The 14,182-nt window shown below is 43.6% G+C and overlaps 1 protein-coding gene across 1 annotated transcript in view; it reads left to right on the top strand.

Annotated features, from left to right (window-relative positions):
- The window catches only part of LOC124712259 (protein FAM13A), an 89,459-nt gene that overhangs the window by 66,828 nt on the left and 8,449 nt on the right, over positions 1–14,182 (top strand). The window contains exons 3-5 of the mRNA XM_047242554.1: positions 10,876–10,998; positions 11,107–11,254; positions 12,971–13,306. Coding sequence (XP_047098510.1) covers positions 10,876–10,998; positions 11,107–11,254; positions 12,971–13,306 — 607 coding nt within the window. The remainder of the gene's footprint in view (positions 1–10,875; positions 10,999–11,106; positions 11,255–12,970; positions 13,307–14,182) is intronic.

The raw sequence follows: 14,182 nt of genomic DNA, 5'->3' as shown, positions 1-14,182 counted from the left end.
CAAAGCCCAAAGACCAACACTGGACGTTCGCTCGATGGCTTACCGATGCTGCTGAGGGTTGCTCGCTGAAATTGTTTTTCACATCCACGTGATTACTCTGCTATTCAAAATAAAGTGCATTGTAGAGGGTTCAATGAACCACCTTAAAGCTGTCTCTCTACCGTTCCACTCTCGAACGGCACGCGGGAAAAACGAGCACTTAAATTATTCTGTGCGAGCCCCGATTTCTCTTATTTTATCGTGATGAACATTTCTCCCTAAGTAGGTGGGTGTCAACAGAACGTTTTCGCAATCGGAGGAGAAAACTGATGATTGAAATTCCATGAGAAGATCCCGTGATGAACATTTCTCCCTAAGTAGGTGGGTGTCAACAGAACGTTTTCGCAATCGGAGGAGAAAACTGATGATTGAAATTCCATGAGAAGATCCCGTTGCAACGAAAAACGCCTATGTTTTAATGATTGCCACTCCAATTCACGTATCATGTCTGTGACACTACCTCCCCTATGTCGCCATAATACGAAACGAGCTGCCCTCCTTTGTACTTTTTCGATGTCATCCGTTAGTCACACCTGATGCAGATCCCACACCGCACAGCAATACTCCAGAATAGGGCGGACAAGCGTGGTGTAAGCAGTCCCTTTAGTAGATCTGTTGCACCTTCTAAATGTTTGCCAATGAATCGCAGTCTTTGGTTTGCTCTACCCTCAATATTATCTATGTGATCATTCCAATTTAGGTTATTTTAAGCCGGATGTAACCGGAGCTGGCTCCACAATCGGAACTACTCGGTTGGAGTCGTTCTGTCCCGCTGGTGGAGCGGAACACTATATGTCCCTCTCACTTGCGGATACGTCCTCGGCGTCGGAAAAATAGTGCGGCGATTTTGGTGTCGCTGGTCTTTGTGGAGTCTTCTTCAGACCAGCCCGTAAACATACTGTTGTTTACACGCCGTTGGCTTCTGCCGGGTTATGTAACGCAACGTTCCTGGGTGTGCTACAGTAGGGTCCGCAAGCTCTAGCATACAACATGTTATGTGCCATCTGCTTCATTTTGAACGGCAAAGACATACTGAATCATCTGTTCAGAATGACGTCCAGTTCCATTCTGTTACTATTCCCTTAATGTCAAGGAGATATGGTCTTCTCGCAGGACCAAGTCGTGAACGTACTTTCTATCCTAACCACAATATTCGCCAGCTGCTATGGACCCCTGGCATCTATTATCATCAGACCTGCTCTCCATTTGCTACGTTTGAGACTTGATGGGGCGGAATCTGTTGGTATGATTACTGCCACCATTCTGTGATTAGCAGCGACAAAAGATGGACCAGTCTGTACCTTCGTCTCTGCGCTTGCAGAACAGCGTCTTAATCAGGAGAGGCTACACAAACTGCGATTTTGTTGCTCGAAACTATCTGTCCATCGATATCTGTGGATAAAATTTATCCGTGAGAGACTTGCTTCGGAGTGTCCTTGTCCCACTACGGTAGTTAGCACAGTCAAGGAAATGCATACTACCAGCAGAGGACGTAGTACACACTAACACTCCTTTGCAACATTACACTTTATATGTTTCCAGTTTAGAATTGTTATAGATCTAGGTACACTGCTATTCTGCGATCAGGGCCAGAGGAGGAAGCGAGGCCGAGCGGCCTCCGCGCCATCCGCTGGCATGTGACGTTATTTGGATTCTGTACCGAGGGGCATGGGGCTAGCACACTGCTCTCATAGCCGTTGTCTGTACTACAGATCAAAGAGCCGCTTCTTACTAAAGTACTTCCTCAGCTGGTCTAACGAGACTAAGGCACCTCGTTCCATATCTCCCACAAAGGGAAAAACACAGGCAGTGCCGTGAATTGAACCCGGGTCCTCGTGATGGCAGTCACATACGCTGACTGCTCAGCTGCCGAGGCAGTCACTGTGCTAAATGTGGTATTAGAAATCACATCCTGAAAGAACCACATAATCGGACTGAACTTTCCATTTGGCCTTTAGAAGTCGACCGAATGGAAGACTGGTGGTACGAGTGGTGTTAATATTCTTGAATACTTAGTAATACGTATTAATATTATTGAATACGTGAAGATAAGCCCTGTGGTAATATGGAAGCAGACATGACAGATTCATCTTCGTGTCTGAGTCATACCATACCACAGGACAACTATCTCCTGGCCTTTAACTGATAATTCACAGTACCTTTAACTGTCCGTGAATCTGCAAACAGTAGTTTGTTTCTGTCTCAAGTACTACCCTGTTGGCGAGTGTTTCGAACAACGCCCGTGCGAGTTTGTATTCGTGCGGAATCACCTGTACCCCCTCGAGATGTTCCATCACTTTACGAAGTACGCTGCTTTGCGTGCCCGTTGGCCTTGCACTTAAACTAGACAGGGCTTAACGAAAATTTCTCCTCCAGTAGGTCAAATGAATCAGACGCTCGAAGTTAAGTGTAACGGAACCGAGTAATAATATTAAAATCGTCGTCTGGTAATCACCGGCGGGAATAAAAGAATGCCGGCCGGAGTGGCTGAGCGGTTCTACGCGCTACAGTCTGGAACCGTGCGACCGCTACCGTCGCAGGTTCGAATCCTGCCTCGGGCATGGATGTGTGTGATGTCCTTAGGTTAGTTAGATTTAAGTAGTTCTAAGTTCAAGGGGACTGATGACCTCAGAAGTTAAGTCCCATAGTGCTCAGAGCCATTTTTAGAATAGGCGTGCTGTATCTTGGACGAGTCTGCTTTCCTACGGGCTAGTTTACATCTAGCTGTAATACTTCAATGCGATCTAGACGATCGCAGTCTTATTCATTCGTCATGTGAAGCCCGTCCCAGACGTCGCGCTTAAGAATGGACGCTAGTCAAGGTCGCATTTCTTAAGCTGGCCTTTAAGCCAACAATGCTGTGCGCACTTATTTATGAGCAACTTGAATACCAGGCGCTCTACACGAGTGCGACCTTGACTATCGGTCGCCATATCGTGCGCCGGTTAACGCGCTCTTAATACGTACAGGCTGCCGAGTATGCTTTGCAGCCGGCGTTGCCTATGGTTACACGAACAGGCGGATGACATTTCGTGTCGCCGCGCGGGTAAACCTGTTTGCGAAACTGGCCGCCGCGAAGCCTTTTTCTGCCACACTGCTACTAATTACGTTCAGGAAGCTGCACAAACCGGTTATGCAAATGCGCTGCTAAAAACTGAACTGGCTGCAGTGAGCTGGCAAAACTCGTTTTAGACGGTGTACAAGAAAAGCAAAAGGGGACTGTTGCACTGGATGCAAGCGAGGCGTATACCGGCTGCAGAAGGCGTAGAGCAAGGGGGAATCGTAACTGCCAATTCCCCTATCTCTCATTATCTACGTCTGCATACATAATCCGCAAGCCAACATGCGATACATGGTGGAGGGTACCTAGTACCACTGCTTGTCATTTTCTTTTCTGCTCCACTCACAAATGGAGGGAGGGAAAGGAACTGTCTATATGGTTCCGTATGAGACCTGAGTTCTCTTCATCTTGTTTTCTCGTTTCCTAACGCGAGATGTGTATTGATGCCAGGGGGATCGTTCTGCAGTCTGTCACAAATCTCGGTTCTCTAAATTTTCTCAATTATGTTTCGCGAAAAGAACGTCTTCTTCCATCCAGTGTTAGCCATTTGAGTTCACAGAACATTTCCGGAATACTCACGTGTTGATCGAACCTAACGTAACGTATGTGGCGGTATCCCTCAGAATTGCTTCGCTGTCTTCATTTAATCCGCCGTGGTGGGAATCCCGAACACTCTAGCAGTACTCAAGAATAGGTCGCACAAGTATAATGTACGCAATCTCCTGTATAGACAAGCTACACTTTCCTATGATTCTTACAATAAATCGAAATCGACCATTCTTCTCTACAACCGACCTTACCTGTTCGTTCAAATTCATTTGATTTGTTGCGTTACTCGTCCGTATTTAATGGGCACGACTGTGTCAAGCAGCGCACGACCAATACAGTAATAGAACATGACAAGATTGTTATGACGTGTGTCAGTCAACCTGCAAGTCCAAAAGTTTAGACTTCAATCCCATATAAATCCTAGAATTTATGCCATATATGTTAATAGACTCTATATCATTTCTGACAGCGCTTTTCGTATATGAAAAGGGTGCACCCTAATAAATGTCGTTCGTTAAACCCTTACCCCCCCTCCCCCCCCTCGCCCGATCAGTAGTAGTCGGGTAAACAGAGACAGATAAGAACACACCAGATTTAATAGTATCATACCTTGTAAACCCGCCACGGTTTTCCAGTTTGATGAAAAAGAAAAGAGACGTATATGGACTCCTACACCTATATCTGAACGCCATTTGAGCAATGCAGTCTTTATAGAGACGTTTAATTGATAGCGAGTTTGCCATGCTACTAATCCAGATTTCACGAAAAGTAATACACTCGCAAGGATATTGATCCACAATTTTCGCCATTGTACTGTAATAAGTTTATGAGACTGTGCGGATGGGTATGGCAATAATAGTTAGATGCATGATTGTTGATTATGTGCAATGAATGAGAGTACCAATAAATCATAATTAATTTTTATTGTTGAAGTTTTCATTGCAGTTAACAGAACTATTAGCACACCACAGTTGCTCCATAGAAAGTGCCATGATCGTTTCCGTAAAATTCTTACAATGATTAAAGCGATCAGTTCCAACTCTAGCTGCACACTTGCAGTGTTTTTCGAATTTCTTTGACCTTTTCTTTTGCATCTACTTGGTGAAAAGTTCTCACGCAGGAACAGCTCTCAACAGTAGCAAGTTAAGCCGGTTCTTGAGTTGTTAACGGTGTAGAGCAACAAACTGCCGAGAAAGGGGTAGTGTACGTAAAGCTGAAAGGAAGGAAGGAAGGAAGGTTGGTTGGGGTGTAACATTCCAACGTCGATGAGATCCTTGGAGACGGAGCACAAGGTCGGATGGTGACGCAAACCTGCAGACACCTAGCAGTCAGTGCAATGCGACTTTAATTTGGCCGCGGCATTTTTGTACGATACTATTGAACTTGCGTTCTGGACAAGTAGGTTTCAGCAATCCAAGTTTAGGTTTTTCGTGCATAGATGGTTCCTTTGAAAAGGACTCGAGTTCTGTATAAGTACACAGTGGATAGAAGTAGTTTTACTTGTTTCAATCCATTTACTTTACCTCTCTAAGTTTACAATCATGTGCGCGCGCGTTTAAGCAGGTGTACCATAGTTTTGTACAACCATTAAGGAAACTCGGAAGACCGATGTGGGGTCTGGGTGTGTAACTCGCAGAAGTCATTAGAGGCTTAGCAACAAGCCTCAGTGAGACAAAGATGGGACAGGTAATCCATGTCATTGTCAAAGGAAACATACCAGAATTTGACTGTAGTGGTTTAAGGGAGAGACCGGAAACAAGGGTTGGAGATTTAAACAACGCCTCTCCTGAATACGAGCCCAGTGCTTTAACCACAGCAGAACCTCGAGACCGCGAACTCATGGTACTAGGCTGCAGCCGGCATTCCGCGCCGCCCACGCAAGTTCCTCCCGCACCACAAATAGCCCGCGGGCGATAACACGCCGCCAAATCCTCTGCACAGAGAACACTACATTCTCACGATGCACACTCGCAGATATTTTTCAATACACGTCAGAGCAAGTTTACAGGGTGTGACTCTGTGGGTTAATGGATGTCATACAACATATTGAAAGATCCAACATTCAGGCGGTCCTAGAATACTTTTGTCCAGCAGACAAAATGGGACGGGGCTATACCAGCTGAGCCGAATAAACCTGAACGGCTGAACGTCAGTTGCTGTTTGTTTATGTGGTTGTTTGGGTGTGCGAATGATCAGTTATTAGCGAAATTCATAGATTCAAACTACCAGAGTGGAAATAAACAGCTAACAGGAATAACGGGTAAGAAAGAGTACATATTATCTTCTCGGTGTATCCAAGAAAATGAAATTTCAACAGAAAATTGTTTGCTAGATCGCTACACTACCAGTTGTACAGTTCTGGGTTAACAGTCGCTCAAGTTCAATTCTCGGAATAGCGCGGAAAACGCGTTGTACCAACATGTAATGACGCCTTACCGGAGAATAAACGCGTATAGCTAAACCCGTGATTCTGGAAGAGTTAGCGAAGTTAACCGGAGAACAAGTTTTGACAGTGGCAGGAGTAGTCTAGTAGTCTTTGTATGTCCATCCTCTTGACAGGAGGTCTTTGGAACGACGGTTCAAGCAGCCGTTTGTGTCACATTGCCCTCAAACCGGCCCTGAGGATCATCAAAATGGGAAGTAATTCGGATGAATATCCGTTGAAAGAAAGCAGTTTTATGAAAAGCACCGTATTTCGGTCCACAGTTGACTTGCTTTCTTGCGCAACGTAACCAATAATCAGCACAATGAGAAGAAAACTTCATTCGCATGAATATCTCTACCAGCCTAATGGTTTCCACTCAGCTGCTTGCTGAAAAACAAACTGCATACAGTCACTAGATGCTGATCACTTTTTTTTCAGTTACCAACGCGTTTCGAAGTCTAAACTACATTTTCAGAATCTAAAATGAAATTTTCACTCTACAGCGGAGTGTGCGCTGATATGAAACTTCCTGGCAGATTAAAATGTGTGCCGGACCGAGACTCGAACTCGGGACCTTTGCCTTTCGCGGGCAAGTGCTCTACCACAGAGCTACCCGTGCACGACTCACGCCCCACCCTCACAGCTGTAATTCCACCAGTATCTCGTCTCCTACCTTCCAAACTTCACAGAAGCTCTCCTGCTACATTTTCAGAGTTTGTATCTGCACTGTAGCCCATGTGAATGGAATTTTGATTCAGAAACTCGCTGAACATAGAAAAAAATTGTAAATGTATAAATACAATGGACGATTTGTTATTCTTAAATACATAATCCACTGCAAACCACATGCAGGAGCTCCTGCTTCAGTTCAGAAGCTTGTGTATGTGAAGGAACGATAAGGAAGCGCAGGATTACATTCTGCGCACATCGCGCGTTCTCAAAAGATTCGCATTAGGCTCCGCTGCAGATGCAAGGGCTAATTGAGGGGCGTGGTAGGCTCCTTTGCCAGCGAGAGGAAGGTTATTTTCCTACCGCTGTCGGCCCGAGTCGAGCAGTGCCGACTCCCCTACCCGCGACTTCCGATACCCCCACCACCCACCGGCGAGCCGGCAACGCGCCTGCCCCCACCACCGGCCGGCAGCGCCCGGCAGAACCGCGCCGCGCGCCTGGTGGTCAGTGATCACGCGAAGCCGCCGGCAGTAGCCGTTCTATATATCGGATGCCGCTGCGAACCGGTCGCTACCATTCCGCGCCAGGACTTGTCTTATACAGGAGCGTAAGAAGCTTGTCGCCCGGTGGACCGTCCGGATAGTGAGTGTGATAGTGAACAGCAGCACACGGTACTGTGTGCGCCGACACCGCTTCGAAACTGGAAGGCCTAACCGCAGACGTTTTCCTCCGGTTTTTGGAGAAGAGGACCTTTCTCAGGCCGCCCGACATTAATGCGCTGCTGAGCGGAGCCTTTGGTATCGCAGCCACGCAACAACCACTGCAGGCACTCATGGTGTGCCGACTGACAAGGTAAAGATCTCGGCTGCGCCAGTGCTGCTTACTGTTGTGCTGTTCTCCAAACGACTGCTAGAATGTGAATCAGTTGGAATAGGCGAGTTGTGCTTGTAGCCTTCTCCTGCAGAAGCATCAGTCAATGTCGGTTGCAGATACGTCCCCAACGGCTGGTTGCTCATTTAGTAGACTTTTAAATTTTGCCAGAACATACGAAATTAATGTTAGATATCGTCAAGGGCCTTGCTGCGAGTTCCGTAGCCGGCACCGTATTGTCCACGTAGACATTTTCGGTGGTGTCATAAACATTTATGGAATTGTTTCATTCATGTCCCAGTCGTTAGGTTTACTGTACCTCGTCCTCGCCGTGCTTTGTACCAGTTAACTTTAACCCTATCGATTTTCTAGCCAGCAGCGAATTCATGACTTTCGTGACTTCTGAAACGTGGAGCTCTTTACCATTTACCCTCAAACTGGGGAAACCTACAGGAGGGCGGCGTTTTGAGGTATGTTCGTGTTTGTTCTGCATTGCATATTTCGCTGGCATCCAGCTTCAGCTCGTTTAACTCTTGCTGATATTCATTTCACGACACCGCTACACAGTTGCGTATGTAGTGGTTTTGCGGCAACAGCGATTGCGTGTGCATCTGACAGCGTTCCGTAGTTTAAATATTTTCCGCCTTTCGTAAAGCTGCTCAGCTACGCTAATTCTGTAAATTGCGTCCCCCCCCCACTCCCCCGTAATATATTATATTTATTTTGTTATACATGATTTCACTCACGCAATTAATTTTACGTTGATTGGCACAAGATTAGTATGCGAACATATCTGGCAGTTAATTCAGAGAATGATTAGTGTGAGATGATGTGATCAACCTGAAAACATATGTGGTGACGAACTGGTGTGTAGTGTAGCGTAGCCTGGGATCTAGGGTAAGTTCGAAGGCAACCATTTGAGTATGGAAAGCCACCAAATGTGAATACGAAATAAAGCTGGTTGTAGCAGATTAATCTTTAGTGTACCCACAGGTCTGTGTTCACAATATATTTAACTCGCTTTTATGTATAAATTGCTTGGGTAAGTCATATTACGTAATACATATATCTGACAATTTTGGTTCGTATCAGATACCGGTACTGCAAACTATGAAAGAAGTGTGGAGGACGATGGCAGTACGTAACTCTTGCCCAAAGAATATTGTATTCTGAAAATGCAAATGGATTACCTGTTTACAAGTCTTAATACTGCAGATATGTTGATAGGTCGTGTTGTTGACACAGGTTACTAGATTTTCCGAAGAAGGAGCAACAAAGGCGCCTAGGTAAATTCCTGATAGACTTTGTCATTTTTCTCTATATATTGTGATTATCTGTTAACTACGAATGAGTCACGCGATATATTACCACATCGTCAGTATCGTTTCAACAAACTACCGAACTGTAGAATTCCTAATCACTTATCTCACGGTCATCAGATCTCCCAAGGAATCGTTTGATAGTATAAAGAGACAGTAGTTAAGGGTGCTATGCTTTATGTGCACACTGTGCAACAACAATTTCGCCGAAAGATTACAACCACTCACTACGGAGCAGAACGAGAACTCGGCAACAAGCGTTTAGCATACACCGCGATGTATGCCCAGCATCTACCGGTGCCGTTTGGCGTCAGTACTTCCTGGCGCTTCAACAGATGGCAGGCTAGGCTAGATAAGCCCACTGTTAGGAATGATCACGGCTGTGATTGATTCCTAACCTCTAGGGTCTTTGGTAGCAATTGTTTCTTAAAACTATCGCAGGCGTTAAGTCTTTCATCCCTTATAAAGTATTATTGCTGGGCAGTTTCGTTACAGTCCTACTGACCACTGACCTAATATGGGGTGCTTTACTTTAAACTGTATGATATGCAACATCAATAAATGAAACGTTGGAGGGCACTTTTCATACGCCATCGATCTTCGGCATTTACCCTCAGTGTACACACACACACACACACACACACACACACACACACACACACACACACTCACTCACTTTTAATATTTTGTTAAATTCTATTAGTTATTTCCCAAACCCTGTCCTGACAAAGATTTTCGGACACTATAATTGTCCCAAGGACAAATTTAGAAAATTATTGTACTAAAAGAATTCCAACTGTAACATTCATCCGGGAACATATAATACAATTATACACGAAGTTGTTTGTAAACAAATTCCGGAACTAGAAGTCCCCTCCCGAACATTCCCAGCTGGAACTCCATCTGCCCCTCTACCATCTCGCCCAACCCTCTGGGCTAGAGAATGGACAGTATCATTTTAAAGAAAATGAAGTGAAAAAAGTCGCTGAAATCACAGTCTCACATTTTACCGATCGTTGTTGAGATGTTTGCTTCAGTGCTCAGATTGTCAAAGGATAAGAATAGGAACAGTTTTCTCAGAAGTCGTGAAATTGTACTCTACCTTTGTGTGGACTGCATTTAAAATGCAAACACTCCTGTCAACACTGATGTCAGGCATATGACATTGTCATTATTATATCTGCAGTTACATGCATAGAACTGGTTTGTCAGTTACAAGTAAATCCTGGCTTCAGAAACATTGTAAAATATGCTTCATCTCTGTAGTTTTAATTTATCACACATTAAGATTAACTAGAACGAACTTTCATACACAGGCCTAGCTTCAGGAGCAGCTACAGGTTCTTCATGTTAGTTTTGGGATAAATTCAACATGATGCCATACCCTCCCCAGGGAGAGGGGGAGAGAGCGCACTATAATTGTTGCACGGACAAATTTAGAAAATTATTGTACTAAAAGAATTTCAACTGTAACATTCTTCTGGGAACATATAATAAATTTATACACTAAGTTGTTTGAACACATTCTCTGTAGGCTCAAATTTAATGTATGGGTATCAGGCATGTTTTTAATTCATCAAGTGGTTAAAATCAATGCAGCAATATGAAATAATTTTATGGAAGCATAGGAAATAAAGTAGTTAGTAGCATTTAGTGTAAATTTTGGATGTCAAATGTAGTACAGCTTCAAAGTTTGTTACATATTCCTATCAGAGTGCTGATTTGTAAGTAGTAGCATATGCTGTAAAGTATGTAGTCAATACTGAGAAATCTTTTTTTTTACGATTATTCAGTTACAAAAAGTGTTGTATGTGGTGTTTCTGGATGAAGGTGTTTGTGTTCATATATTCTTTACAAAAGGAACTTGCAAAATGTGGAATTATGATATTGTAATTTATCAGATTATTGGAGTAAGTTGTCACTATGCTAAATTTGTTGTTTAGGTTGCTGGATCATGCCATCCAAGCGACCGTAGGCAGTCCAGACATCCACATTTATTCTGGAAGCATACAACGGAAGCGCAAGGAACGCCATGACAGTTTCGGCCAAGAGTGCAAAGTAATTAGGTGAGTTGATTAACAGTTCACATCATCATGAATAACTGAAATTTGATCAATGCAAAGGAGATTGCCAGTCAAAGTTATCTGGACACTCAAGTTCTGACCAATTTGTAGGTCCAACTCTGAGGAACGCCCTCTTGAAAATGACACCAACCACTGCAAAGACGGAAATGCAATTCGCCGTGTCAGCAGTCATGAGGATTTCTCCCTGGTCCATGCTGGACACAAAGCAGACATCACAAACCAAGCCAATTGCATTGCTGTAAGTATAAGTTAGTTTTTTTAAAAATCTCATATGTACTTTGAGAAAGCACAGAATAAATGCTACAAGAAAAAATATATGGTGGAATAGAAGGGTGCAAAATGGTAGCATTACGTATGGAATAAGGGGTGTTGTTTTTTCATGTTAATGACTGAACTTAGATAAGTAGCCTCCAAAGTTGCAGAAATCTTTACTCATCTTCTTATAATTTATTGTAAATTAACCCATTTTTTTGGTTACGCTGTAGGATAATTTCATTCACCTAGTATTTTTTATTAGAATCAGGTCTACAGTCCTGATAAATTTATTGAATTGGATCAGTATGCAGCTCTTGAACCATCCTTTCAATTCACTTTTGGATATTGCGTAATTTTGACTGTAAACCATTCTCAAGTGACACATATGTATGTGGATTATGTAGTGGTAGGCTGGACTTTTACAGATGTGGTACCAACTCATATGAAAGCATTAGTTAGACAGCATAAGCACAAGTGTAACGGAGTAATTAACTGCTTGCATCTACAAGCATACCCGCAAGCCACTGTACAGCGTGTGACAGAGGGTACCCTGTAACACTATTACAGCAATATCACTTGGCTAATTTGTCACAGATCAGTTGTTTTCACCTTTACTCTGCTGATCACAAAATCATCATCATGGTTCTTGTAATCAGTAAATACTGTATTTCTTTGCCATCCGCACATTATGACCCAGCTCAGACTACTGATATGAAGATTGGAACTTACATGGTGGAAAAACTAATTGCAAACAACTTAGACAAAATAGATCACAGTTTTAATGTCCTTCAAAATGGGCACCAGCACTGTGTATAATCCATTGCCAGCACTGTGGAAGTTGTAGGACACCCTTAGTAGTACCAGTTTTGTTGATAGTTAAAGTGGAGCAATCTGTTGCATGATGAATCTCTTAACAGTTCTGAAGTGAACACCATGAAGAGAATCTTTCACATTAGGAATCAGATTCAAGTCACAAGCACGTAAGTGTGGCGAATGTGGTAGGTGGTATAGCACTTCCCAGCCCCACCAATTGAACAGTTCATTACAACTTGTGCCATATGCATCTGATCATTTCATTCAAAATGATAGATTGACTGAGCAGAAAGTGTCACCGTTTCTTTCTCTAAGCTGTGGTCCAAACTGTGATCCAAATGGACAGCTTAGAGAAAGAAGCAGCAACACTTTCTGCAGGATTTGCAAAATTTTTTTCAACACAATGCTCAAGTGCATAGGGCGCAAATTGTGACCGATTTGTTCAGTTGGTGGGGCTGGGAAGTGTACCACTCACCACTCTCCTCGGATCTCGGCCCTTGTGATTTCAGTTCAATTCTTAAGACGAAGGAAGCACTTGATGGCATTTGCCTCAGAAGTGTTACAGAGATTTGTTAGGCAATAGGCTGCTCCACCCAAACAGTCAACAAAGCTGCCACTGCCAAGGCTATCCTATGACTTGCACATCGCTGGCCGTGGGTGACACACAATCCCGGTGACTATTTTGAAGGACAGTAAAGGCTTGAAACATGTATTAGTTTTGTACAGAAATAGTTGCCACTGTTGAAGTTACAAACCTTGTACATCTTTTACAAGGCCTGAAATTACTAATTTGTTTTCCTGAGTATCTGTCACATATTAACGTTTTGACTCACATTTTATTCCACATTTTAACATAATGTAATATCATGTAATTAATGTGTTTCAGCGTATTTCTAGTTTGCCGCTACATGAGCGTAACCCAGTTGCTGTGGTTGGTGGTGCAAATGTGCACCAAAAAGGTGGCCACCACCAGGCACCTCCTGCTTCTGCCCCGGCAACAGTCGTGAGTGACGTGTCCGGTAGTGGCAGCACTACTGTTGGTGAGGCAGATCTGTCCGATGACAATGAACACGAGAGGCAACGCTGCAGTGAACGCTTCTCACGCTCTGCCGTGCCGAGGCCGGCAAGGGGCCGTCGCAATCCCGCTCGCCGCCAGCGCCGCCCGGGTCACCATCGCCGTACTCGCCATTCTCCTGATACTGACACTGACAGCTCCTCAAAGGTGGGTGTGCTCAGATAGATTCATTCATTGTTGCTGCACTCCAGTGGATGTAATTGTGCTTTTACCGCATCATTGATGCCACAGCAGTCAACAGGTGCCCTTCGTAATATTTGCTTAGGTGAATTTGGACAGTCCATTGATAGAATAAGAATTTGATTAGGTTATTGCAAACTTATGGTCGAGAGCATTTCAGATCGCCTGTAAAATATTATTAATAGTGTTTTCTATTCTTCGAGAATGCGTACTGCTTTATTCCACTTGTTTCATATCTGAGTTTTGCTTTTTATATTCTACATTAGCTCATGTACATAGTTTTCGTCAAGATTTTCTTACTTCGTGATCCGTGTACACATCACGGAAGTTGTAAATTATGCCAAAATCATTATACACTTCATTAGGCTCCATTGGGCTACCATAGAAAACTCTTGAGCCTTTTCCTGAAATTCCAGTACTGCAGCATTATTTATTTCTTTTGTAATGTAGCATTGGCTTTGGGTAAACGTTCGAGTCGTGTGTTACTTTTCTTCCTTATGTTGGTCATTGTGTCCATTGAACCAGTTGGCCTCACCAAAAAATCAATCAATCATTGCAGTGTATGGGGTTGGTGTTACGACACATTCAGTATGGTTGAGAACTACTTTAGAGCCTGAGGTTGCATCAATCTGCTGATTTCTGACTCGGCTATCCTGGAATCTCGATCTCATCTTGAATGGGTATCTCTTTCAAGGTGGGCACTTGTATGATTAATAGTCATATTTTTCATGTAATGAAGGTTCAATAATTACTATGGAAATATCAGCACTCTTAGATTTTGTACTTACAAAGGGAGTCTCTCAGCTCGAACTGCAATTTGGTGTTCCAGTTGTATGTTAGAAG

The sequence above is a fragment of the Schistocerca piceifrons genome, chromosome 8 (genome assembly GCF_021461385.2).
Source record: "Schistocerca piceifrons isolate TAMUIC-IGC-003096 chromosome 8, iqSchPice1.1, whole genome shotgun sequence".
NCBI classification, from domain to species: Eukaryota; Metazoa; Arthropoda; class Insecta; order Orthoptera; family Acrididae; genus Schistocerca; species Schistocerca piceifrons.
Note: the sequence above shows the minus strand (reverse complement) of the source record. Positions and strands in the feature narration are given on the sequence as shown.